Here is a 27,276-nt window from a genome sequence, read left to right as displayed (position 1 = left end):
CTTTGTCGAGAGGCCTGGCTAACCCTGCTATATAGCCTTCCTAAAAATGTTTGCATTCATTTCAAAATGAAACAAGATAAAGCCTTCACTGTTTTCAAATATTGCAGTACACGTTCTTCTAATTGGCTTTATTATTGCAGAACATGTACTGCAATATTTGAAAACAGTGAAATGAATGTAAACATTTTTAGGGAAGCTTTATAGCAGGGTGAACCAAGGTGTGTTAATGTACAAAGGGGCAGTTTGAGTGAATACACATATGTGAACTCCATATAACAGAAGGTATAATTCTTCAAACTTTGGCTGATTTGACTGATCTGAACTCCTTGAATATTCATTGTTTTGGACAAGCTTGATGAATGAATAGAAATAATTTATTATTATGAATTGTAGATACAGGGCTTTCTGAAGTGCTCAGTTTGTAGTTATTTCATGTGGTTGTTATGGCTTCAAGTTTTTAATCAGAAGATTAATCAGCTAAAGGTTTGGGGTGATTAATGTGTGTGTCTTTTTGAGATATTGAAAAAAGTGTGAAGACTTACAATTTAATAAACCAGAAAGTACTCCTTGTTAAAGAGAAGGGCCATCTGTAATATTTCATTTTTCAGTCTATAGTGCCTTAAAACAAAAGAGACTTATAAAGTACAGATAACATCACAGTTAATTAAAATGTGTTTTCACAGATTAAATTTTTCCCCATGGATTAGTATTAAACCAGTGACTGATTTACTGATTAAACTAATTAATGATTGCAACAACAACATAATAATAAACCCAACAGCTTCAGAATAGCAAGCAAATCACAAATTTCTACACCTTCATTCTCATCAATAAGATATGGATATTAATAAATCAGAAGCAGCTTTGAAATATCTTTTAAATTTTGATTGGGCCATTAATATTTGAAAAGGCCAGTCTATAAAGCAAGTAACAAGAAATGCTAACTTGACCCTAAAGGGTTATGAGATTGGCAAGGTGCACTATTTATAAATTACTACAGTGCCTCCTATTTCAAAGCATTTAATAGTGGAATATGTATGTTCAAATGCTTTGTGTTAGATACTCTTTACACACTCACTATTCATAAACCTTTCTTTAATCAGGTCTGTTTTAATTTTGCATTTAGTCAGTTGCAGCATCTGAGCTACCCTTGACCCCTTACCTCGCCTTCATCCATTACCTAATACTGGCATATCTTTAAGGAGGGCAGGAAAAGTTTGGCTAAGCTTGGTAGTCATTGTTTTCAATTGTCATTTTAACCCTCATTCCTTCAATCCTGCCTTCACTCCCAGAAACCATGTGTTCTGTTTTATCCAGATGATATCTGCTTTATCCAGGTGATACTGAACTCCTACTTCACATTTTCCAGATAAAGCCACACCATTAAAACTTCAGAAAATGCTAGGGGAGAGGTACCGTAGTGCAGTGGCTAGAGTTTTGTGCTAGGTTATAGGAGACCCATGTTTCTCAATCTACAATGAAGTTTGCTGAGGGACTTTGGATCAGGCAGGCACTCTGTCTTAGTCTAACATACCTCAGTGTTGTGATGGTAACATGAAGAAGAGGATACTTAAAGAATGCTTCCCTGAGTTCCTGGAAAAGAAAGCCATGATAAAAATATACTATTTTTTTTAAAAAAGTAATCAATTAAACATCTTTGTGTAGGAACATTACTAAGGACATCTGTTCTAATTAAAGGTTTATTTTTATCTTAAAGTTAGTCTGTGTCATTAATTATTGGTTTATTAAAGTGATACTTTCCCATGGCAGGACCTATTCCATTCCAAATACATTTGATAAAAGTTTTTGGACAACTGGATGTAAACACATTGGTACTTGAACCTCTCAGTGGGCTAGTAGCACTGTAATGCTTATATCTAGGGATGGACTTGAACTGGTTCAGACTTCTGTCTGAGCTGAACTTTGCCTGATTCGAAGTTTGCAAGCTGTGGATCAGGAATCACATGTTTGGCATGGACCTATCCAAGCTGAGGCTTAGTAAAGAAAACTCTCCCAGAAACTCACACAAAAAAGCTTGTGAGGGGGTTGTCTTCAGCAGTCCTGGAAATGCCAATATGGACCATCCCAGGCTTGGCAGGCAATGCTGCTTGCAAATCAGACAAGTCCACATTCCCACTCTTCAGGATGGGTGGTGTGTGTGTGTATAAGCAATGGAGCTGTGCCTTTGTATGTTGTTTTTGTTTCTGTTGGGTCTTGGGAGTTCTGTGTGTCCTTGTGTTCATGAAATAGTATTGCTGGTGGGCTGGAGGGGAGGGGGGAGAGGAGTTTTTGGATCTCCTGGCAACAATATACACAGCCACATGAAATTTCTCATCAACGTTAGTCCATCAGGGGCCTGGGGGAATTGCCTTTCCTGGGTTTCCATGCTGCAATTCCTTTTTCCTCCCATTTGTTTCTCTGCTGCAAAGGGTGCTACTGCTTTTCATTTCACCCCGCATAACCACTTCCCCTTGGGTTGTCTGTGCCTAAATCACTTCAGAGTGACTGATTTGGGTTCCCTCAGTCTTCTCCATCTCAAATCCCTACACCCTCCCCTGTCCCTGGCGTTTCTGCCAAAATTGTTCCACAGTTGTTGCCTTGATTTTGCCTCCACCTTCTGCATCTCTGACAACCACTCCACTGCTTTATAGGGGATGTACTAAAAAGAATAAGAAGATTGCCCACTGGAAATATCTCTCTCTCGGCTTGACTTCGCGAACGAAGATTTAAGAAGGGTGCAGTAGTCCACATCTGCTGCAGGCTCGCTGGTGGCTGACAAGACCAATGCGGGACAGGCAGATCCGGCCACAGTGGCTGCAAAGAAAAGTCTGATTTGGGGTTGGTGCTGTAGCAGTGCGATTCTTCCTCAATCTCCTTTTGTCCTCAAGACCAGCTATGCGTGCGTTCTCAAAGGAAGAGACAGCCTGGTGGATGGTGTGCCTCTATGCTTTGCGATCTGAGGCTAGGTCAGACCACTGGTGATGGTTGATGCGACAGGTGCTAAGGGATTTCTTCAAGGAGTCCTTGTACCTCTTCTTCGGTGCCCCTCTATTTCGATGGCCGGTGGAAAGTTCGCCATACAGAGCAATCTTGGGAAGGCGGTGGTTTTCCATCCTAGAAATATGCCCTGCCCAGCGCAGCTGCATCTTCAACAGCAGTGCTTCGATGCTTGTAACCTCCGCCCTCTTGAGGACTTCAGTGTTGGTCACAAAGTCACTCCAGTGGATGTTGAGGATGGTGCGAAGGCAGCGCTGATGAAAGCGCTCAAGGAGTCGCAGGTGATGACGATATAAAACCCACGATTCGGAGCCGTAGATGAGGGTTGTCAACACAACCGCTTTGTAAACACTGATCTTTGTGCCTTTTTTCAGATGCTTGATGCTCCATACTCTTTTGTGCAGTCGGCCAAATGCACGGTTTGCCTTTGCCAGCCTGTTGTCGATCTCCTTGTCAATCTTGGCATCTGAGGAGATGATGCACCCCAGGTAGCTGAACTGCTGGACTGTCTTCAGTACTGATTCACCCACAGTGATGCAGGGAGGGTGATAATCTTCCTGGGGTACAGGCTGGTGGAGAACTTCTGTCTTCTTCAGACTAACTTCTAGGCCGAATAGCTTGGCAGCCTCTGCAAAGCAGGACGTCATATGCTGCAGAGCTGATACCGAGTGGGAGACGAGTGCAGCATCATCAGCAAACAGTAGCTCTCGGATGAGTTTTTCCATTGTCTTGGAGTGAGCCTTTAGTCGCCTCAGGTTGAACAGGCTGCCATCAGTGCGATAGCGGATGTAGACACCATCGTCATCATCTAGATCTACTGCGGCTCTTTGAAGCATCATGCTAAAGAAGATCGTAAAGAGAGTTGGCACGAGAATGCAGCCTTGCTTTACACCTGTGCCTATTGGGAAGGGCTCCGAGAGGTCGTTGCAGTGTCTGACTTGGCCTCGCTGGTCTTCATGTAGCCGGATGATCATGCTGAGGAATCTCGGGGGACATCCTAAACGTTCCAAGATTTGCCACAGGCCTTTCCTGCTAACGGTATCGAAAGCTTTGGTAAGGTCGACAAAAGTCACATATAGACCCTTGTTCTGTTCCCTGCATTTCTCTTGGAGCTGCCTGAGAACAAATACCATGTTGGTGGTGCTCCTGTTAGCTCTGAAGCCGCACTGACTCTCTGGGAGGAGTTCTTCTGCAATGGTGGGCACCAGTCTGTTCAGAAGTATTCTGGCAAGGATTTTGCCTGCGATGGAGAGCAGGGTTATCCCCCGGTAGTTGGAGCAGTCTGACTTTTCTCCTTTGTTCTTGTATAGAGTGATGATGATTGCATCGCGAAAGTCCTTTGGTAGTTTGCCTTGTTCCCAGCAGGTGACAAGTACTTTGTGAAGTGTGCTATGTAGTACTGTGCCCCCATGTTTCCAGATCTCTGGTGGGATTCCATCAACTCCCGCTGCCTTGCCACTTTTCAGTTGCTTGATGGCTTTAACAGTCTCTTCTAGGGTGGGGATCTCATCCAACTCTGTTTTCACTGGTTGAAGTGGGGTGAGGTGGATTGCTGAATCTTGAACTACGCGGTTGGCACTGAAGAGAGCCTGAAAATACTCCGACCACCAGTTCAGTATGGATGCCTTGTCTGTGAGGAGCACTTGGCCGTCTGCACTACGCAAGGGACTCTGAGCCTGATATGATGGGCCATATACTGCCTTCAGGGCTTCCTAGAATCCTCTTAAATCACCAGTGTCTGCACACAGCTGGGTTCTCTCTGCAAGCTTGGTCCACCACTCGTTCTGAATGTCTCGAAGCTTGCGCTGGAGGTTGCTACATGCAGCACGAAAGATTGCTTTTTTCCCGGGACAGGAGGGCTGAGCAAGATGTGCTTGGTAGGCAGACCTCTTTTTCGCTAGTAATTCTTGGATCTCTTGATTGTTCTCGTCAAACCAGTCCTTGTTTTTCCTTGTGGAGAACCCGAGGACTTCTTCAGAGGTCAACAGGATGGTAGTTTTTAGGTGTTCCCAGAGTGCTTCTGGAGAAGGGTCTGTGGGGCAACTGGGGTCCTTAATTTTTGACTGGAGTTTTGCCTGGAAGGCAGCTTTAACTTCAGCTGACTGAAGGCTGCCAACCTGAAGCTTCCTCCGAGGGATACCTCCTCTCCTGGGTGTGGGTTTAAAGTGAAGACGGAGATTGCATCATACAAGACGATGATCCGTATGACATTCCGCACTGGGCATTACTCGGGTGTGTAAAACATCTCAAAGGTCTCTCTGGCGCACCAGAATGTAGTCGATAAGGTGCCAGTGCTTGGACCGTGGGTGCATCCAGGTTGTCTTCAGGCTGTTCTTCTGCTGAAAGATAGTGTTGGTGATGGTAAGCTGGTGCTCCGTGCAGAATTCTAGCAGGAGGCGCCCGTTATCATTGCAGTTGCCAATGCCGTGTTTGCCAAGTACTCCTTTCCAGGCTTCCGAGTCTTTACCTACTCTGGCATTGAAGTCGCCAAGGATGATCACCTTGTCCTCTGTAGGGGTCTTCCGTACGAGGTTGCGTAGATCAGCATAGAACTTGTTCTTTTCTGCAGGATCTGCTTGAAGAGTTGGGGCATACACACTGAAGAATGTTGCATGCTGCTTGTTTTGAAGTGGGAGGCGCATGGACATGATGCGATCTGAGTGACCTGTTGGAAGGTTTTCGAGTTTGGAGGCAATGGAGTTCCTGACCATGAAGCCAACGCCAGAAAGGCGGCTCTCAGCCTTTGATTTACCCGACCAGTAGAGGGTATAGCCAGCACCATGTTCTTGAAGACTACCTTCCTCAGGGAAACGGACCTCACTGAGAGCTGCTATGTCAATATTCAACCTGAGAAGTTCGTGGGCAACTAGAGCAGAGCATCGTTCAGGGCGACCACTGTCTACTGCGTCAAGCATGGTTCTGATGTTCCAACACGCAAGCTTAAGTCTTTGCACACTTTGTGAGGCAGGTGCATGCCTTTTCTTTGTTGTTATTTTTTGACCGAAAGTAAGGATGCCCGTTGACCGCGGCTAGCCAACTGGGGTGGGGGAGACGAGCTTTGTTTAGGCCACCTTTTCTAGGCCCCTCTCCGTGTGGAGCAAGCAGTGCTGTCCCTAGATAAGGCTGCTTGGTCATTCAGGGTGCTGCCGAAAGATGCTTTCGTCTCCGGGTCAGCATCAGGCGACCAATACCCTGAACCGCCTACATGCAGGATCGGGACTGCGGCTTCCAGTGGCACCTTCCACCTGCCGTTTCGCCCTTTGCCCATCGCTGCAGGACTTGGTGTGTTGTGTGTTGTGGATGTGGATATGCCCTTCAGGCCTGCGCAGAGGCATTTTTAGGTGAGGCACAGTGTGCGCAGTACTGGCTCCACCCTTTCACCTTGGGGTCATCTGCCATGGCCCAGTAAGCCGGGACGCCGGCAGCGAGTCCTCCAGATGGTAGGTGTTACATTAACGAGCTCTATCTGCCCGGGTTTGATGTTAGAGTTTTCCTTCTCTTGGCTGACGAGGTTGGTGAGCCCAGCCTGCCCATCCGGATATACCGCCGGACATTCGATCGCACCATGACGTGGCAAACTGTGAGAAACGGGGGGACCAGCAAGAAGGTGTTTCCACGGATGCAGTAATGCAGGAGAGGCCATTGCAGTGGCCATCTGCCAGGCATAGCCGGACAGTGACCACGCGGCGTTCACTACACCGGGAAGGAGAGGCTATGTATTGCGCATACACTTTCCCTGGGGGGGGGCAGGATACCCAAGAGGGAGCCCACCCCTCCCCCCCCCCAAATATGGGAGAGGCTTAAATGCCCTTTGGGAATAATGGAAGCCAGGAATGCCATTTGACTTGCATAAACTCCACTGAAATACATTGCAGCACAAGAAGAGTTGCAAAGAAAATGCAGAACAGATTTTCCATTAAGGTTTCTGGGCCCAAATAAACTACTGTGGGATGGGAATGACAAGCCCCAGAGTGGAATGGCAGTCCCTGGAAGTAGCAGAAATGTTCTGGGTCTGAATTGACAGGCTCCGCTTCCTGCAGCAGTCATTTTGTGTCTGCACCCCCCATGCTGTGTCAGAATTACAAAGGGGCCACAGGCTCAGAGATGTTGGGGATCCCCGAGCTAGAGTACGGGATGGGATTATTTAAAGAGAGACTATGGAGGGGGTGCTCTGAGTCAGTGGTCAACAGAGTTGGCAAAAGCATGTATGGAATTCAAGCAAGGTGTGACACGTAATAGGAACATGGAGTACAGGAAGGCAGCAGAACTGGATACTGGAAGGGGAACAAGGGCAAGATTTATAGCTAAAAACAGGAGGTGGCTCACAGCCCCATGATAAGGAAACTGAGGAGCTGACAGGCAGGATAATTATTGATTTGGAGCTGATTTCGCAATAACTACACACCTTCCAGAAATATGAATAAAAATTTATAGTATTTAATTCCACTCTACTTTTTGTGATTCCAGTTGCAGAGCACTGACTCTACTGCCAGGGCCCGTTGTTCCACTCTGGGGGCAATCATTCCAGTCCTAGATTTTGTTCCTAGGGACTTCATTCCTCATGGGGAAGGCTGTCATTTCACTCTGGGGGCTGTCATTACAGTCCCAGAACACTTTTGCAAGAGAAAAGAGAAAAAAATTCATCTGAGGTCCCCCCACCCCCGAGTTCCCTCATCAGAAAAACTGGAAGAAGATTCCTTAGAAAAAACAATGGGAGGAAAGGCCTTTTTAAACTTTTTCAAGCTTTCACATTTCTGTCCAGTAAACTGACCAGAATTTGCATTAACCATAATTTATCATGATATCTGAAGGCAGCCACAGTTTTCCCATTTTTTTTTTGTTTAAACAATCAATGTAAAAATGATTTAAAAAATTCAGAAGTGTAATAGCTCTATATTGACAGGTTGCATGGTATCAATTACCATATGGGTTGACAATGTTCTCCAAAAGTGGAAGTGCATTATTACTTTTAATAGGGTCATGTTTTATGCCTGATGATGCTTACATTATTCACATTGTCTATCTGATAAAGGATTCAGAACCTTAAAACATTTAGCTGAAAACAGAAATTACATATGGTTTGAATATAAGTTCGTTTGTCAAGGAATTTAAAATATAAATATATTGGAAGCCTTATTGATTGCTAAATATATTTGACATGTTTTCAGCCCAATGGAAAGACATAAAGAATGTTTTCTTAAAATGCCCATGCAAAAAGAAGCAATATTCAGTACAATGGACACTTTATTTCTCAGGATATGTTCTTCAGGCATCAAACACAGATTTTCAGCCAGTGACATGATGATGGAATGAACATTGAAGGGGAAAAATTGTGAACTTACTGTATGGAATAATTAATATTTTTTATTATAAGGAGTAATTCTTAACGTAAACTCAAGCATAGACAAATTGGAACTCGTATGGTGGAGGAATTAATGAGGAGCTTCATCCTCCGTTTTCATCTGAAGCAGTTGTGCTTAGAGAACTATGCCTTGCTCCCAAACCCAAAGAGTACAGCACTGTATGTGTGTGTGTGAGAGAGAGACTCCTCTCCATTATGCTTTTCTAGACCCAAATCTGAGTGCTGTTGTGCTGCTGAAGGGGAACACTTTTCTGTGTTACAAACTACATAAGGGTATTGGGGGGGGGGGGGGACTAGAGTTGCCAGTCTCCAGTTGGAAATGGGAACCCCTGGTTTGGAGGTTTCCCCCTGCTTCAGGGTTATCAGAAAGGGTGGGGGAAGGCAATGTCCACTGGGCACTCATTATACCCTACGGAGACCAGTAGAGCTGTTTTTTGAGGCAGAGGCACCAGATTTTCAGCACATCATCTGGTGCTTCTCCTCACACAAACACTCCAAAGATTGGACCAATGAAAGGAAAGCATTTAAAAGGAGCACAGTCTCTTTAAATGTGATGGCCAGAACTCCCTTCAGAGTCAATCATGCGTATGACAGCCTTGCTCCTGGCTCCACCCATAAAGTTCCCAGATATTTTCTGAATTGGACCTGGCAGCCCTAGGACAGTCTTTTTTTACATTTGGGTGCAGGGATTTAGCATGGCAGCCACCTGAACAGCTAAACTAACTGTGGAAGCTGCAGAGAAGCAGGGACCTATGGTGACTTCTGACCATAGCAGCTCCTTCTTTTTTGGATGTTCATCTTCAGCAAGCAGTCAGATGTCTTTGTTCTAGTTCTTTTCTAATATAAGTATTTATAATGCTCTAATTCACAGTCCTTGAGGACACAGCAGAGAGCTGCACACATGCCAGTGAGAATTCCATGTTATTGCTTGCTGAATAACTTTAGGGTATGTTTTCAGAAAGGAACCCTAATTAAAACAATTGAGAAACGATGTCACTATGAACCTCATATATCACATTACAGTGTTAACATTTGAATGTAGGTGTTCTCTGGAGCCAAACCAAAATAAATGTTTTTCCTCTGTTTGTCTAGGGACTGTGATGTAGGAACATGCATAGACACATCCAATATTCTGTATGCTTGGGCAAGAAATGCCCCACCAACAAGACTACCAAAAGGTATCGCTTCTTCCAATGTATAACACTCTAGATAAGCATGTGACAGTAGAAATGATGGAGAAAATAAGTTTTTGCTTTTTACCTCAGCCAAAAATAAGATTAAATGCTTCCCTTAAAGAAATGAAATTACATGATCCCTCAGAAAACCATATTGCTAATCCAAGAAGTTGCTACAAGAAGCTATAAGACAAAACTGGGAAGTTTTCATCTTCATTGTTTTAATATGGACCTGAGCAAATTTCCTTACACAATTAGTTTTTTGCTTTTTGCTTTATTAAAGTGGAACTAACTTTTGTGGCTATTGAATGATGCATTGTTGATGAACTCTGTTTAGTTTGTAGTGGGGAATGTCAAGATCATTCTTTTCCCCTGCATTGCCCTAAGTAAATTTCTGTGTTTCATATTCCTGCTAGCAGCACACTAAGCCACAGTTATAAGAAAATGCAGAGATAAACTGGGATATCATATCTGTCTGCACTTATTTGATGATCCCATTTCTTGTTGCTAGCAAAACATTCATTTCACATTTCATTCACTTCCAGTGTTGTATTTTCTTTCCAGAGAGTACTTTAACAATGATCAGCATGATCAACTACATGTACGCAGTATTACCTTGTGTCTGTTGTTAAGTCATTGGACTAAATGTGCACCCATTCAGTTTTAAACATGGAATTTTTTGGATTTGGAACTTTGCCCTGTTATTAAATATGTACAGTTGCTAGAATTTTAACTCACTTTTTTCTGTTAAGGTGTTGGATTCAAAGTTGGAGGAGAAAAGGGTAGCAAATACTTCGTTCTCCAAGTACACTATGGTGATATTAGTGCATTTAAAGGTATGTATTTTTTCAAATATTAATGTATGACTTTATGAATGGCATAGAGTATTTAAATAATGAGCCATTAGTTACTGAAATTTAACCCTCCAAATACAAGGACTCTCTAAATTCCTAAGTGTGAGCAAGCTGCTTTCTTCTCCTCTCCTTACTTTTCATTCAACATTCCTCTTGTCTCATCATTTCTTCTAGTGAATATTTAATTTTTGAGGGGGGTTTTTTTGCTCTTCTAGTTAATTTACAAATAATAATTTTGTGCATATCCAGGAAGTCTCCTTAGTATATGAGGATTCCTGTCTTATCTGTGGGTAGTTTAGTTTTACTACTTTTTGACCACATGTGGGCCAGGCAGTTTTCTGATAGATAAAATGGCAAACTGGGAATCCATGAGGAGTCACAGGAGAACAGTTTCGACTTTCTTCCCTAGAGCTCATCCTGTACACTGTCAGGAGCTGATTTTATTTAGAATATATATGCTAGTTTTCCAGGGAACTTTTTCTCTCTTTAACCAACAGCTGTTCTCAATGTTTTGTCCCTTCTAGAGCATACTTAGTCTCAGCTGAGCTATTTCTGAAAGGTTTTCCCCCTTCTGGTTAATTCTGACTCAGTTCTTCTAAACTAAACCATGGGAGTCTCCCAAAGAGGTCCTCACTTCAATGTGGATGGCCTGAATTCATGGGCATTTGTTATTCACACTATCCTATCACTGTTATTGCCTCTGTGTTCTTATATTTATTTATTTTATTTATTAGGTTCAATTTATATCCCGCCCTCTCCGCAAGCGGACTCAGGGCGGCTCACAACATTATACAATACAATCGATCCAATAAAACATATAAAACCATAATTTACTTATTTCAATTTTAAAACCATTCTATGGCGCTGTTTCAGTACAATATAAGCGGTATTGAATTCTCGACTGTGATCACCAGTATTCTATATGATGTCTGGTGGCAGCCCTTTTTCAATTAAACAGCAAAAGCCTGCTTAAACAATTCGGTCTTACAGGCCCTGCAGAATGCAGACAAATCCCGCAGGGCCCTTATGGCTTTTGGCAGGGTGTTCCAAAGTTCTGGTGCTGCCACCGAAAAAGCCCTAGATCTTGCTACACATAACCTGGCTTCTTTTGGCCCAGGGGCGGACAGCAAATTTTTTGTCCCTGATCGCAGTGCTCTCCGGGGGGTATATGGGGAAAGGCGGTCCCGCAAATAGATATATAGTGATTGTGGCAGTTTAAGTATACAGGTGGTGCTATGCTGAATTGTAATGTGATACTGGAGAAAGCATTATGTGCGTATTTAAGATAAAGTCTAAAGAAGTCACAGTTATCAAATCAACTGTGTGTGTGCATGAATTTGTATTCCTGTTTTATGTTTATGTGGTGAAAGTTTGTATTGACTGCATTTTGAATCAGTCTTATGGTGATTTCTGTATCTATTATTGTTGTAGTTAATTGTTTCTAAAGTGCAGTATTCATTATTTACCTGTTGAGCTCATTGACTTTGTTCAAATTCTTTTTAATTGAGTGGCAGTAGGTTATATGATAAACTACTCGAGTATCTGGAGTTATCTGTTCCTGAAGTCATCATTTAAAGTACTGAAAACCAAGCTGACCAGTCCTCCCCAAGGTTCTTTAGGCAGGAACTTGTCTGAATAAAATGAAAGTGTTCCATATTAAAAAATCCTTTAAATTGAGGGTCTTCCACATAGCAGAGTTTTTGGAAAAATAAATTAAGTCACCGTGATCCATTATGATTTGGTAGTCTGTATTTAGCCAACAGTATCTGGTGAATACCCTGTCCTGCTCTTGTCAAATATTGGAAGCTAAGCAGGGTGGCCATAGTCATGGCCTTTTTTGAGTAGGAACTCACAGGAACGCAGTTCTTGCTGGCTTGGCATCAGAGGGTGTGGCTTAATATGCAAATGAGTTTCTGCTTGGGCTTTTGCTACAAAAAGCGTGTAAAACAATGGTGATGTCCAGGGGTGTGGCCTAATATGCAAATGAGTTCCTGCTGGGCTTTTTCTGCAAAAAGAGTCAATATTTGGTCAATATTTGGATGAGAGACTATCCAGGAATACCAGGATTGTTATGCAGAGACAGGCAATGGCAAACCACCTCTGAACCTCTTTTACATCGAATACCCCGCAGAGTCACCATAAAAATGAGATTTGTTGGCAAAAAACAACAAAGCTGGTAGATTGTTTCTAGATTCTCTCTGAAGCTGTGTTATGCACTAGTAGTCTAACTTAACATTTGGGTATTTAGCACATTTATCTTTTTGTACTGTTTTATGCAGCATACAATCTTCCTGTTTTTACTGTTAGGCCAGAGGTATGCTCTTTTGGTGTTAAATTGCAGCACATTCACATACAGTCAGAAGAGTGCACCAGCAAGTGATCTGAGCAAGGTTTCAGGGAAGAAAGTTCAACTTCATGAGCCCAGTTCTAGTTCAGTAGCATTTACCCACGTATTTACAATACAGTGGATCTTCTCCTTTTTTAATTTAAGCATAAGGATCTGCAGATGAACAGGGATGGGTGTGGGTGTCTTTTTATGTGCATGTACGTAAGAACAAGCACATGTGCAGTGTTTTCTTAGCATCTCAGTGCAACCCCAGTTTACCTGTGCAACACACCTAAGAGTCTACAGACATGCAAACCTTAGAATTGCTAGCATCTCTGCTGCTTATTAGGCAGGTAAGAGTGCTTCAATCCTTTTTCCATAAAAAGAATAATGGAACTTCAGTATTATCTGATTTTTATCCTGATAAGAGTTTCTAAAGCAATGTGTGCTTGCACAGCATGTGAAATATTTCAGGCCAGAATGATAAAGCAAAGTATAACGTATAATAAAGGGAACAATAGTGATTTAAATTGAATGAAACACATGAACACTTCTAGGAAAAATTGTGAAAAAGCATCAAAAGCAGAAATAATTATTAGGGATGGACACAAACTGGAGCGAAGGAGGTTCATCCTGGTTCGTAGTTCTTGAGATCACACAAACCACAAACTTTCCTTTTTAAAGGTAACCCTTTAAAAGGGTTTTCCAAGTGAGCACTGTGCACCAGTGAAGTCTAAGTGGTGCTTGGACTTCATTCACGTGTGTTGCCTGCTTGCAAAAGCAATTTAAAAGCTACACTTGGAAGTGGGGGAGAAGGATCACTGAAATGACTTGCTAATAGGCTGAAATAGATGCAAGCCATTTCAGCAATCCCTTTTGCTGTCCCCGCTTCCCAAAATGAACCCCACAAACCTCCCTGAAACCGCACGTAGGGTTGTGGGAGCAGGGCCAGTGCCAGGCTTTTTTATGCCCTAGGCAAAGCTAAATACTTGCATTTCTCCCCTCCCCTGGCCACTGCCAACTGATGTTCAGAAATTTTCTGGAAGAACCCTTCTTGCTTTGCTTGTTCATTAGCTTCTTCTGCCTGACTTCCGGGGGAGGAAAATGTCGAGCTGAGCTGTCTCTCATTACGGGAGCTGGCTAGAACTTCTGTTCGGGGTAGTGGAGGGCAAATTAATGCCTACTGCCTACTTTTCTCAGTTAGAGATTAGTCCAAGACATGCACGGAAAACTTTAATGAGATTTACCTTGGCTTAAAGAGAGCCCCGGAGGGGACTCTTTTGAGGCTTTGAGGGGTCTCAGGGGAAGTTGCATTGTCATCGTCTGCAGAAGTATCCAGAGTCATTCATTTGACATAAGCTTGTCAGGATCCTAACCTTCTTGGACATTGTAAAACAGCTAAAGCTTTGAAAGACCAGTGGAAACTTGGATAATCGGAAGAAAAGGTACAGAAGATTATTTTTTCACTCTGGAGCTATTTATAGCTTAAAGGGACAAAGTTAAAGGGTGGGAAAAGGGAATATAGAGAGCTTGGAAGAAGAGGGAAGGAAGAGGCGAAATTTGGATTTTATAACTATAATGGACAGTGTTAAAAACTGCTAAAAAGTTGGAAGGAATTTATTGTTTTGTCTACTTGTGGTTTTGGAAAGAAAGCAACATCGTCATACTGGAACAGACCTGCAGCACGTCTGAGCAAGACTGGAAGTACGTCAAGTATCGTGAGATCTTCTTGTGACTTTTAGTAACCGGAACAGGAAGTAGTGAAAAGAAAACCTACTCTAGGAATAAATACCATTGAGAAACATCATCGGCCATTGCTGGGAGGCTTTATTAAAGACATTGTTATAAAAAGAATTCGGGACAATATAAATTGTTGGAACTAACTGGGAAAGGGGTAAGAAGATAAAAACTATTTGTCACATTATTTGGGTAGTCCTCAGAACTTTTTAAAAGGGAATAGAAATTTTAAGGAGTGATAAAAAGTTGCAGCCACCATTTTGGAAAATTTAAAGACTTTAAAAATTAATATCTGGACTTTGGGACCTCAGAGGACGGCGAAATTAGGCTTGCTGTGAAGGGCAAATTCTACTCTTTTGAATCTGACAGTTAAAACAAAAATTGGTGAGGTCAAAGATTTTGCTGTTTTTTGAGGGGTTTTTAAGGCTTTAAAAATTAATATCCTGGTCTAGAAAGGTCTGAGGAAGGTGAAACTAAGCTGACTATAAAAAGTAAGACCTAATATTTTGAACTTGACAGTTAAAATTGAAATCTGTGAAGTTAAAATTTTTTGGTGTTTTTTTAAATGTCTGAAGCCAGGCAGCCCCGAACTAGGGCTCTTTCAGTGGAGAAGATGCAGGAACAATTGGACGCAATGGAAGCCAGACTGATGAGAGGGGTGAGGAAGATGATAGATGAATCGAAAGAAGAAATTATTACAGAGATTAAAAAGGATATGGAAGATCTCAAAAAGGAGGCTGGGGAAACAGCTAAGAAAGTGCAGGAAGTAGAAGGAAAAATGAAAGTTTATGATTCTACCTTGTTGAAAATTCAAGAAAAAGTGACAATCCATGACTACAAAATGATGGAAACTCAGATACGTCTGAAAGGAGTACCTGAAGTGGAGGATGGTGACTTGAAAGGATATATAATAAAAATAATTGCAGAATTCTTAGAGGAAGATCCTGAAGAGACTAAAAATATGTATGATTATATGTACAGAGTGAACTCACTTTTTGCCAAGAAAAATAATCTACCAAGAGATGTTGTTGTAAGATATATGACAAAAGAAATGGTGGGAAGGATCATGAATAAAATTTTTGAAAAGGCACTGATAGTGGGAGGCAGTAAAGTGAGAATCATGAAGGAGCTACCAAGGCAAGTGATAAATGATAGGAGAACATATAAAAAATTGACAGAAAAACTGAGGGACAATGGCACAAGATTCAGATGGATTATACCTGAAGGTTTGAGCTTTGAACTCCAGGGGAAAAGAGTTACACTTACAAATGCTCAGGAGTTGCGTAGATTTTTTGAAGAAAATAAAAAATTTGCACCATGATGGATTACAAATTATTGTCTTGGAATGTCTTGGAATCCAACATTTCATTGGATTAAGAAACAAAATTGTAATATAATATGTTTGCAAGAAGTACATATTAAACAAAAAGATTATAAATTTTTATGGAACAAACAATTGGGAGTAGAATTTTTTTCATTAGCGGAACAGAAGAAAAGGGGAGTGGTTTTATATGTTAAACAAGAATTGGAGCCAAAATTAGTGTTTAAAGATAAAGATGGAAGATTTGTAGCAGTGGAGACAACTTTAAATGGAAAAAAAATGTTATTGGGACTGTATGCGCCTAATGGTGCAAAGGACGCTTTTTTAAAAGACATTACACAAAAACTTGATGAATTGACCTATGATCAAGTATTATTAATGGGAGATTTCAATGGAACAGTTAAGAACTTATTGGATAGATCTGGGGGGGGGGGAAATGATGGGAAAGAAGGGAAATTGCCAAAGTCTTTCTTTGAGTTGGTTAAACAAGAAAATTTAGAAGATATATGGAGGAAATTTAACCCTGAAGTGCGGGACTATACTTTTTTTTCAGCAAGACATAAAAGCTTTTCTAGAATTGACATGCTGTGGGGAACTAAAGACTTAAGTCTTATAACAAAGAAGATATGGATTTTACCTAAAATTGGGGCTGATCATAACCCAATAATGTGGATTACAAAATTGTCCAAGAAATTGAGAAGATGGAGATTGAATGAGGATTTGCTGCAGAATAAGGAAACAGTGACATATCTAGAAAAAGAAACTAAAGCTTTTTTCCAAGTGAATGATAGGGAAGATATTGAGTTTCAGACGGTCTGGGATGCTTATAAAGCAGTAATGAGAGGATTGTTGATTACCTTGAACAATAAAGATAAAAAAAGAAAAGAGAAACAGTTATTGGACATTCAAAATGAAATAAAGAAGGAAGGGGAGCTGAGAAAAAGACCAGGAAAAAAGAAAATTCTAAAAGAAATTACAATACTACAAACTCAAATAAGACATTTGTTGAATAAAGAAATGGAATGGAGTTTGAAAAGACTTCAGCAAAAATCATTTGAAGGAGCAAATAAACCGGGAAAGTATTTGGCTTGGCAACTGAAGAAAAAGAGAGAAAATAGAACTATTAGTAGAATTGTGGTAGATGGAAGCGGTGGTCACTCAAGAGGGAATAAAAAGAGAATTTTTCAAATACTACGCCAAACTGTTTAAAGGTGTTAAAGTAAAGAAAGAGAAGATCAATGAATATCTATAAAAGTTAAAAATAGATCCCCTAACTGAAAATATGAGAAGTTTTGAATGATCCAATTGAAAAGATAGAAATTGAAGCAGCAATCAACGTAATGAAAAATGGAAAAGCTCCTGGGCCAGATGGATATACAGTTAAATATTTTAAAACTCTGAAGGATGAATTAATTAAAATTGTAGAAGCTGACGAACATAATAAGAGTAAAAGTGAAAGTGCCAAATACATGGAAAGAAGCTCTTATTTCGTTGATACCTAAAGAAGATAGAGATGCCACGAATGTAAAAAATTATAGACCAATTTCGTTATTAAATAATGATTACAAAATATTTACAAGAATCTTGGCAGAATGGCTTAAACAACATCTGATAAATTTTATAAAGGAAGATCAAGCAGGGTTTCTTCCCAAAAGACAAATAAGAGACAATATTAGGACTGTTGTAAATATTGTAGAATATTATGAAAGACATCCAGGAAAAGAAGTAGCATTATTCTTTGCAGATGCAGAGAAAGCATTTGACAATTTAAGCTGGGACTTTATGTTTGCAGTAATGGAAAAAATGGTGTTGGGAGAAAGTTTTATAAAAATGATAAAAGCAATATACTCCGAACAAAGGGCAAGATTGTGTGTCAATGCAGACCTCACAGAAGAACTGAAAATTAGTAAAAGTACTAGACAAGGTTGTCTGCTTTCACCACTGTTGTTTATAATGACTCTTGAAATTTTATTGATGCAGATTCAAGAAGGAAAAGAAAATGAAAATCCCTTACAAGTTACACCTTTGTTGTTAGCTAAAATACAAGAATATGGGGAGTTGGTGGGACTTTATATTAATAGAAAAAAATCAAAAATTCTGTGTAAAAATATGCAGATGAATAAGCAACAAGAATTACAGAGACTAACAAGCTGTAAAGTCACTTCTAAGGTAAAGTACCTAGGGGTGGAGATAACAATGAAAAATATTGATCTGTTTAAAAATAATTATGAGAAATTGTGGCATAAAATGGACGAAGATATGTTAAAATGGAATAAGCTTAATCTGTCATTGCTGGGCAGAATTGCTGCAATCAAAATGAATATTCTACCAAGGATAATGTATTTGTTTGAAACTATTCCTATTGTGAAGGATGCTAAACAATTTGATAAATGGCGTAGGGAAATTTCAGAATTCATGTGGGCTGGGAAGAAGCCAAGGATTAAAATGAAAGTTTTGTCAGATGCCAAAGAGAGAGGCGGATTTAAAATTATATCATGAAGCAGTTTGCTTAGTGTGGATAAAAGAATGGATAACGCTGTTAAACAAAAAACTTCTAATATTAGAAGGTCATGGAAATAAATTTGGCTGGCACGCATATTTGTATAATGGGAAAAAAAAAGGATGGATGGTCTTTTCTCTCACCATTATATAAGAAGTAATGTATTAAATACATGGACAAAATACAAGAAATATGGAGATGAGAGAAGACCTTTATGGATAGTGCCAGCTGAAGTAATAAAGATAACGGCTGAGAGAGGTGAAGAAAAGTGGTTGTCATACAGTCAATTGTTAAAAATACAAAGTAGGAAAATAGAACTGAAAACTGCTGAAGAATTGAGTTACAAATATGATTGGTTTCAAATGCAACAAATAAAGAGCTTGGTAGAGAATGACATTAAAACTGAAGGAATAAGGAAAGAACAAACGGAATTGGGAAAAGTTCTGCTTGGAGATAATGACAAATTAATTTCAAAAGTTTACAAATTACACTTTTACAATGGTCTACAGAGGACGAAGTAGTGAAATCTCAAATGATTAAATGGGCAATTAATGTTAATAAAGAAATAAAAATGGAATTTTGGGAATATCTTTGGAAGAACTCTATGAAACTCGCAACATGTTAAAGTATTAAAGAAAATTGTTTTAAGATGATGTATAGATGGTATATGACTCCTAAAAAACTGGCAAAGATGAACAATAAGATGCCTGACAGATGTTGGAAATGTAAAAAGCACGAAGGTTTTTTCTACCATATGTGGTGGACTTGTGAAAGAGCTAAAATGTTTTGGCAGATGATTCAGAAAGAGATTTCAAAAATTTTGGGATATGAATTCAATAAAGTTGCAGAGATTTTTCTGTTGAGGCTACAAATGGAAACATTTCCAAAAAAAGATAGAACTTTTATTTGGTACTTGCTCTCAGCTGCTAGGACATTGTATGTGCAGCTGTGGAAGCAAGAAAAAATACCAGAGAAATGGGACTGGATTATAAAAGTTATGACATGGAGTGAAATGAACAAATTAACAAGAATATTAAGAGACTATGATTTGGAAGTTTTTAAGAGGGAGTGGAAGAAGTTCAGAAGTTACATAGAAAAAGAGTGGAAAATAAAAGGATATTGGACAGTTTTTGATAATGATTAAGTTTTAAAAGAAGAATACAACTTTTGTTTTTTTCTGTTTTTATTTTTTTAATAGTTAAGTGTACCTTAATATCTGTTTTCTTAAGTAAACAAAACTGGCGGGGGTCAAGTAACGGGGGGAGGGGTGGGAGAAAAGTAAGATATGGGGTAGACTAATTGCTTTTTTTAAGTTGTAAGATATTGATATAGATTTGCTACCATATGTTACCAATAAAATTGTTTAAGAGCCATTAGCTTCTTCTGCCTTTCATTTGTGGAACTGAACTCCAGATGGTCATTTTTTTAAACCAGCCGTAGCTTCCTAGAAAAAAACAATCATGTAAGTTTAAGAACAATCCAGGGATAAGCCAGGACTGTAGTTAGCACAAACCCACTTAATGCAAGCCAAGCAAGACCTGGAGCAAGTTGCATGGGACTGAAGCTAGCCAGTCATGGTGTGAGCAATAGTAAGGTGATGGTATGTCAACCCATTTCATGTGACCCTTCACTCTAGGCTCCAGCGATCAAGTAGTGGATTGGAAGATCCTTGAAAACTTTACCACAACTGTATCCTGAATATTTACAAATGTTTACAAAGTGGTTGTGATGACAACCCTTATCTACGGCTCCGAATCGTGGGTTTTATACCGTCATCACCTGCGACTCCTTGAGCGCTTTCATCAGCGCTGCCTTCGCACCATCCTCAACATCCATTGGAGTGACTTTGTGACCAACACTGAAGTCCTCAAGCGGGTGGAGGTTACAAGCATCGAGGCACTGCTGTTGAAGACGCAGCTGCGCTGGGCAGGGCATATTTCCAGGATGGAAAACCACCGCCTTCCCAAGATTGCCCTGTATGGCGAACTTTCCACTGGCCATCGAAAAAGAGGGGCACCAAAGAACAGGTACAAGAATTCCCTGAAGAAATCCCTTGGTACCTGTTGCATCAACCATCACCAGTGGTCTGACCTAGCCTCAGATCACAAAGCATGGAGGCATACCATCCACCAGGCTGTCTCTTCCTTTGAGAATGCACGCATAGCTGGTCTTGAGGACAAAAGGAGATTGAGGAAGAATCGCACTGCTACAGCACCAACCCCAAATCAGACTTTTTCCCTGCAGCCATTGTGGCCGGACCTGCCTGTCCCGCATTGGTCTTGTCAGCCACCAGCGAGCCTGCAGCAGATGTGGACTACTGCACCTTTCTTAAATCTTCGTTCGCGAAGTCAAGCCGAGAGATCCTGAATATTAGTTGTACTTCTACTACCTCCTTCCTCATTTATTAATTTAGCTTGCTGTCTACTGCCAGCTATAGTTGCTGAACCCCAGGGATTGTTATTACTGACTTGTAAGTAGGGCATTCATGTAGCTTTAGGGAAAGGTGTGGGAGCAATTGCAAAGTTCTTAGTATAAAGGTATTTTTCTCTTCACTTGCTTCTCTGCAGCAATTACGTTCTGCAATTCTACAAGCTGAATTTCCCTACTCTCCTTCCATTTCTTGCAGCCATAAAGCTGTCTTTCTTCCCATTTCTTTCCAGACATAGCCCATAGCCAGAAAAAAATTATTGGAGGGGCAAATGAGTACAGTGGTAGTCAGCCCATCATTATTTACATTTTCTGCTTGAGGATTACATAATACAGAATCTTGTAATCAAATACGATATGAGATCTAACAATGCAATAAGGACTAGGTTTACAAAATTTACAAAAATGCAAAAAAGTATCAAATATGCTATGTTAAGTAATGCAGAAAATGGAATTACAAAAAAATGAAAACAATGCTGTAAGAACAACAAATCAACAACATATATAATATATACATGTGGCATAGACTACAGTCCTGTTCTCTATATGCTTTATATACAAATGTTCTTCCAGTTACATAGTTTGCAGAATTAAAGAAGTATGAGAACCTTCTTCCAAGACAGGCTCAACAAGACAGGCCCAAAAGAGACAATATCAGAACAACACTAGTGGTCACATACAGCTCTTAACTCAAAACAGTACAATGCATCATCAGTGACTTGCAACCCAACCTCTACTGAATAATAACAGCTCCCTTTCACAGTTACTGGGGGACAAACCTTTTTTTGGCACACAGACATCTGCCTGGTCTCAAAGAATTCCTCACCTACAATAATTACAGTATCTAATTTGAACATGGACACTGGTACCAGAGCTTGCAGTAAACCCAGATGCCAACTTTGCTGCCATCTGTGCCCAGACGACACAATCACCTTATTGGCCTTATTGACCTAACAACATCAATTACACCATCTCAGGCTTATTCACCTGTTTATCTTCTACATTGTATATGCCATTAAATGCCAACAATGCCCTCCAGTTCTCTACATAGAGCAAACTGGTCAACCCTACACCAAAGGATAAATGGACACAAATCTGTCATCAAGATTCACAAAACTGAGAAGCCTGTGTAGGAGAATATTTCAGCCTTAAAGCTCACTCATTGTGGGATCCTCTCCCAGCAACTTTCAGTCCTCAGAGCAAACATGAAACACCACAACCCTCCCTGGTGTGGTCAAGATTCCTGTGGGTTAGCATATATTAGCCAAAGAAGACCCATGCTCACTTACCTCTGGATTTAAATTACTCATTATGTGTCTCCTTTTCTTTCAAAAATAATTTCCTCAGTAATAAGAGTTCTTCAGGGCTATTGTCCTGGTCATCTCTCTCTTTTCCTTTACATTCTTCTGAGCCCCTACAGGCTTACTTTCTTATCCTTTCATTCCTTAATCTAACTCTCTGTTTACTCCAACTCATGTTGGAGTAACACACACCCTTCTCCTGCTAATTCCAGCCTAGCCAATTGCATATATAATTCACCCTTGAAAAATTTATGACAGAAGGATTTACACTGTTTGCCGCAATTTTCTCCTTTTTTACTAGAAAATTTACACCTGATAGACCTTTAACAGACTTCACACCCTAATGCTGATTATCAGTTCTTCACTCCCCTCAGCTCTAGGCAGCCACCTTATTGGTCTAATAGTAGCACTGACCCTACATGGGAGGGTTGTGGATAGAAATGGACACAAACCTCCAGTTCATGAACTATGACTTGGCAGTGTTTGCCACAAAATTAGATTTGTTGTGAGGTTCGCACCTATCTCTCTTAATTATGGCTTCCTGTTTTACAGTAAGAACTCTGTGGCACAGAGTGGTAAGCTGCAGTACTGCAGTCCAAGCTCTGCTCACGACCTGAGTTCAATCCTGGCAGAAGCTGGGTTCAGATAGCTGGCTCAAAGTTGACTCAGCCTTCCATCCTTATGAGGTCAGTAAAATGAGTACCCAGCTTGCTGGGGGTAAAGTGTAGATGACGGCAGTGGCAAACCACCTTGTAAAAAGTATGCCAAGAAAATGTCATGATGTGACATCACCCCATGGGTTGGTAACGACTCAGTGTTTGGACAGGGGACTATATTTACCTTTTTATTTTTATAGTGCATAGTCTTAAACCAACACATATTTGCTTTTTAAATATGTATTTTAATGTAAGGTTTTGCCACACAGTTTATGTGTGTTTTATTCTGCTGATGTATGACTGTTATAAATGATTGATTGATGGTTTTAAGCCAGGCAGGAAGGTAGACTTACTCACATGACCAACTAATCTTCACAAAATGGAATTGAACACAGAGTGGCTTGGAGCCAGCCAAAGGCATGAGAAGCAGGAAGCTCAGCCCACACTTAGCATGTCTCAGCTGGAAGCTGGCATCAGACTTTTTCTGCAATAAATACACCTCGGCATTTAATTTCCCATGTGACTGGAAATGCTCTGATTGTTCAGAAGGCTAACTAGATTGTTTAAGCAATTTAATGGCTTATAGCCCATGAGCAAATTCCATTTGGAGTCTCTCTTAGAAGTTTTTGCTGTTGAAGAATGTTGTTTCAGGTGAGCTTCAGAGTGTCCTGGAAGATTTTTTTTACACAGGTTTTTAAGTGTTGCTGCTGTGCATCAAATTTGTGTCCTTTTTTTGGCCTAGAGACAGATCTAAATTAAAATTAATGAAGTCTTGCCGGGGCTTAACAGGAATGGCAGCTTTCTCAGTCCTCATAGGTGTCAGGTTGTGGCATAAGTAGTCTATGAGCAGTTACAAAATTGTTTTATTTATTTTTAAAACATTTATCTCCTTTATTTCCTTGGAGTAGAATGTGAATGATCCATTGTGTTTCTCTCTCTCTCATTGTTCATTACATATAGTAGCAGGAAAATGTAACAAATTAGGCTGATAACATTTGTTTCCTTTTCTTTCTCTGGCTGAGAATTCACTTTTTGCATCTGACAAAGTGGAATCAAGCCCATGGAACCTTATGCTACAGTAAATGTGTTAGTAGTTAAAGTGCCACCAGAATCTGCTTTTGTTTTTATTCTGCTTAAGGAAAGAGGCTTTTTTCACACTCCTCATGGAGTCATCTGGTGTGAAGGAAGCTCCCTCGAAGAATTATTCCAAAATCTATTTCCAACTTAGGCTAAATGAGAGAGGAGTAGTGATGGGAAGCATATGGAAACAGTGTGTTATACTTGTTGTTCTAGGAACAGTGAGAACAGGGTTCAAATCCCACTCAACTTTAAAGCATATTTGGGGGCTCTTGGCTAGTCATCCAGTCTCAGCCTAACCTATTTCACCGGAATGCAGTAAGATAACTTGGGGACTCGGACTGAAGCCACCTTGAGCTCCTTAGAGGAAAGGCCAGATAAAATACAGACATGTGACAACTGCTGAGGAGTGGGAGACAAAGGAAATCACACATTTGTGTGCAGGAAGCCTGAGAATGGGTTTTCAGATGAACTTCAAAAATCTGGCCAATATGGTTCTTTTTCCATCTCAAAGAATTACAATACCAGATTTTTGGCTTTAATTTCCATATCTCCAATTATTTTGTTGCTAAGTAAATGCTTATTGAAAACCCTTGCAGGCAATTCTGTCCACAGTGGCTATTTTCCGTCATTAAGTAGCTACAATTTAGGGGTGTTTTTGAAGTTCTGCATGATCCAGAATACTATTGTCAGTGTTAACATGTTGTCATAAATTAGGTATCTATTTTTGTGTGTATGTGAAGCTGAAAGGCTGTACAAAGGACACAACATGGTTCTGGCTAATGTGACAAAATGCTGGAGCTCACTTTTTAAAAATGGCTCATTTTTTCTTTGGAAGGGAGTCAGCTCACAAGGGCACCAGATTGCTCTCTCTCCCCTCCCCTTCTTAACCTCAGAGGAGGTGGTTATTTGCTAGAGAGGCAAGATGAAAACAGGAAGTTCCAGATGTGCTTTATTGCTTTTCTTAGAATTTTCTAGGGAAAAGATTACCAGTTCCTGCATTGGAAGAAGAGTGCTGGGTCCTCAAGGAGAGTAGATTTCAGACTGGGCTGGGCTACATGGTGGCCATTTTGAGAGACCAGGCAACCAGTTGGAAAGTAGAGATGTGTTTGATTTGGTTAAACTGAATAAAATCCCCCCAAAGCATCTGATTCAACTGTATTCAGACAATATAGCGCTGAATCAGATTCTCTCATTTGTTTCAGCTGCCAAGTACAGCAGCCGCAAATACTGGATGGCCATTTGGCTCCATTATACCCTGTGGGCCATTGAAGTCAATGGCAAAATAGGGTATAATGAATCGTGGCTAGAGGAGAGGCAGTTTGAGGTGGAGGCTCCAAATTTGCAGGTAAGCTGCAGAAACCTGTCCCCTACAGAACCCCCAAGTTTCAGAATAGTCGGACAAGGGGTCCAATTCTAGGGGCAGCCACAAAGGGCCCATTCTACAGTGGAAACAGTGACTTGGGGGAAGGGGGGTTGAGTGAGAGGCACCAAACTTGCAGGGCTGCTTCTGGCGCCTCTCTCCCACAGAATCCCCAAATCCCAAAAGGATTGGACCTGGGGATTCAATTCTAGGGGCACACAATGAGGGCTCCTTTTCCCTATAATGGGAAAAAGGCAATTAGTCACTTTTCCCACTGTAATTACAGCGGGAAAAGTGACTCTGGGGGAGAGGGGGTTTGAGTGAGAGGCACCAAATTTCCAGGGCTGCTTCTGGTGCTTCTCCCCCCCCCACCACCAGAACCCCCAACTTCCAAAAGGATTGAACCAGGACGTTCGACTCTAGGGGCACCAACTATGATGGGAAAACCTGCCTCAGGCAGAAGTCAGATTCTCTTAGAGAATCTCTGCGATCAAGTCAGTTGTGCTGAGGGTACTAGCTTGCAAGCAGCATAGTTGCCCAGCAGAACAAGTGCTACTGTGGCAATGGTAGTGCAGTGCACAGGACCTTAGTTCAAATTAGAGAGCTTCTCTGATTTAAAATTGGGATGGGGGCCTTCTGTAGTGACTGCAGCGCATTAATAATACGACACATCGAAAGCTTCATAGAATTCTTCCACAAGTATTCCCAAGTTTCCATCTGTATTTCTTTATTTACATTAATTGCCCATTTAATCATTTGAGATTTCACTACTTCATCCTCCGTAGACCATTTTAAAAGTAATTTATATATTTTTGAAATTAATTTTTCATTGTCTCCAAGCAGAACTTTTTCCATTTCTGTTTGTTCTTTTCTTATTCCTTCAGTTTTGATATCATTATCCACCAAACTCTTTATTTGTTGCATTTGGAACCAATCATATTTATTATTCAACTCTTCAGCAGTTTTCAGTTCTATTTTGCCACTTTGTATTTTTAATAATTGATTATATTACAACCACTTTTCTTCACCTATCTCAGCCGTTATTTTTATTACTTCAGCTGGCACTATCCATAATGGTCTTCTCTCATCTCCATATTTCTTATATTTCATCCATGTATTTAGCAAATTATTTCTTATATAATGAGAAAAAAAGTCCATCTTTTTTCCATAATACAAATACGCGTGCCAGCCAAATTTATTTCCGTGACCTTCCAGCGCTAAGAGTTTTTTGTTTAACAGCATTATCCATTCTTTTATCCACACTAAACAAACTGCTTCCTGATATAATTTTAAATTAGGTAACTGAAATCCACCTCTCTCTTTTGCATCTGTCAAAATTTTCATTTTGATCCTTGGTTTCTTCCCAGCCCACACAAATCCTGAAATTTTTCTTTGCCATTTATCAAATTGTTTATTATCTTTCACAATGGGAATAGTTTGAAACAAATACATTATTCTTGGTAGAATATTCATTTTAATTGCAGCTATTCTACCCAGCAATGACAAATTAAGTTTATTCCATTTTAATATATCTTCATCCATTTTACGCCATAGCTTCTCATAGTTCTTTTTAAACAAATCAATATTCTTCATTGTAATCTCCACACCCAAATATTTTACCTTGGAGGTAAATTCATAACCCGTCAGTCTCTGCAAGACCTGTTGCTTGTTTGTTTGCATATTTTTACATAAAAAGTTTGATTTTTCTTTGTTAATACAAATTCCCGCTAACTCCCCATATTCTTGTATTTTAGTTAACAACAAAGGTGTAACTTGTATGGGATTTTCATTTATAAACATTATATCATCTGCAAATGCTCTGTATTTGTAAGTAAATCCTTTTATTTTTAATCTTTCCATTTCTTTATCTTCTTGGATCTGTATCAGTAATATTTCAAGAGTCATAATAAACAACAATGGGGAAAGCGGACAACCTTGTCTTGTACCTTTGCTAATTATCATATCTTCTGTAAGATCTGCATTTATACATAGCTTTGCACGTTGTTCAGTATATATTGCTTTTATCATTCTTATAAAGCTTTCTCCCAGCTCCATTTTCTCCATTACTGCAAACATAAAGTCCCAGTTTAAATTGTCAAATGCTTTCTCTGCATCCGCAAAGAATAATGCTACTTCCCTTTCTGGATGTCTTTCATAATATTCTACAATATTTACAACAG

General features: G+C 40.2%; 1 protein-coding gene across 4 annotated transcripts in view; it reads left to right on the top strand.

Annotated features, from left to right (window-relative positions):
• The window catches only part of PAM (peptidylglycine alpha-amidating monooxygenase), a 207,482-nt gene that overhangs the window by 53,013 nt on the left and 127,193 nt on the right, over positions 1-27,276 (top strand). For all 4 annotated transcript variants that reach the window (XM_060235639.1, XM_060235637.1, XM_060235636.1 and 1 more), the window contains exons 5-6: positions 9,452-9,537; positions 10,287-10,370. In XM_060235639.1, coding sequence (XP_060091622.1) covers positions 9,452-9,537; positions 10,287-10,370 — 170 coding nt within the window. The remainder of the gene's footprint in view (positions 1-9,451; positions 9,538-10,286; positions 10,371-27,276) is intronic.

This window comes from Heteronotia binoei, chromosome 4 (genome assembly GCF_032191835.1).
Source record: "Heteronotia binoei isolate CCM8104 ecotype False Entrance Well chromosome 4, APGP_CSIRO_Hbin_v1, whole genome shotgun sequence".
NCBI lineage: Eukaryota > Metazoa > Chordata > Lepidosauria > Squamata > Gekkonidae > Heteronotia > Heteronotia binoei.
The sequence above is the reverse complement of the archived record's forward strand: the minus strand, read 5'-3'. Positions and strand labels throughout refer to the sequence as shown.